Below are 1,300 nucleotides of genomic sequence, written 5' to 3'. Positions count from 1 at the left end.
CTCGGTAGTCACGAGTCACAAATCTTTCATATGACTCGGGAGTCACGACTCATATGAAAGATTCGTTCATTTTGAACGAATCACTCGCGAGCGACACATCACTACACCATAATTATCAAGCTAACATCCTTGTGTTAGCTTGATGTGAGCAGTCGTAATGCTGTAGGGTAGTAAACACTCTGCGACAAAGAAATAACAAACATGAAGAATTAAATACAATAATGATATCTAAGTACGCACCACCCGGTGTCGTGCTGAACAGGGTTCCTCCGGGAGTGGTGGAGTAGTCATGGGGCATGTGCTCCGCTTCGTTCACTATAACCCTCCTGGTGGACGGGATGGTCTTGGCAGTGGTCTGGCAGTCAGTGGACATTGTGGCTCAATTGTAAATAAATTAAAGCCAACTGACTAACTAACACTGAATTAGACGAACGAGGCCGCAGCGTGTCCGTTTCAAGTGGCTCAGCAAATCAACTACAATCAGACTAACAAAAATAATTACAAGCTATTTTTCACAAGTGCAGATAATTAAAGTAGTGGCTAACATGACAACATGCAGTCCCTCACACGGCGTCCAGACTCTGTAAAAGCACCTGAACACCCGCTACTCACGTCCACTCACTCAGACTTCACATGCAGACAGACAGAAAGACCGCAAGGGACAGGAAAGAACTGTTCTCCCCCCTACTGGCTCAAACATGTCTATGCACGCATCATATACAACCTTTTTTTGTTGCATTACCATAATGTCAAATTTTATAGATTTTTTATTTGCTATTATTCGAAAGTAGTAAAAAAGGGGATGGGGGGAGGTAGCGACATATAATGCTTTTAATTTCCCAGACTAATTTTGCACATGCTTTCTAAATTATAATCTTCTTTTCCTTTCGGCTTGTCCCGTTTTTTCAGGGGTACCCTATTCTCTGCATCTTCTCCTCTGACTCCAACTATAAGCACGTCACAAATTCAGCCACATACTGTGCAAACAGGGTCCCTGCTCTATACCATGTTTTAGAAGTGTAACTATGGCAATTGCGAGAGTATGGTGGCTGCAGATGATTACGCTTTAGTCCTACAAAGTACACAAAATGCCATAAGTAATTAAAACCATGTGAAAAGCTAAGAAAAAAAACACTCATCACAATGTGAAGATGAATGAGAGCAAAAAAGACCCGAGCTCTTTCACGTGACAAATGAAACGAATCTGCGAGAACGAGGCGAAAGATTAGTTCACAGAGAATGATCCGTTCATAGTGATTAGTTCACAGCAAAAGATTAGTTCACGGCGAAAGATTAGTTC

General features: G+C 42.0%; 1 protein-coding gene across 1 annotated transcript in view; it reads right to left on the bottom strand.

Annotated features, from left to right (window-relative positions):
• Positions 1-685, bottom strand: part of LOC103398650 (eukaryotic translation initiation factor 4E-binding protein 2-like) — a 3,088-nt gene extending 2,403 nt beyond the window's left edge. The window contains exon 1 of the mRNA XM_008337322.3: positions 241-685. Within this exon, the coding sequence (XP_008335544.1) occupies positions 241-373 (133 nt within the window). The 5' untranslated portion in view covers positions 374-685. The remainder of the gene's footprint in view (positions 1-240) is intronic.
• Between the last annotated feature and the right edge of the window lie 615 nt (positions 686-1,300).

Source organism: Cynoglossus semilaevis, unplaced genomic scaffold (assembly GCF_000523025.1).
Source record: "Cynoglossus semilaevis isolate Cse_v1.0 unplaced genomic scaffold, Cse_v1.0 scaffold1092, whole genome shotgun sequence".
In the NCBI taxonomy this organism is placed as follows: domain Eukaryota; kingdom Metazoa; phylum Chordata; class Actinopteri; order Pleuronectiformes; family Cynoglossidae; genus Cynoglossus; species Cynoglossus semilaevis.
Note: the sequence above shows the minus strand (reverse complement) of the source record. Positions and strands in the feature narration are given on the sequence as shown.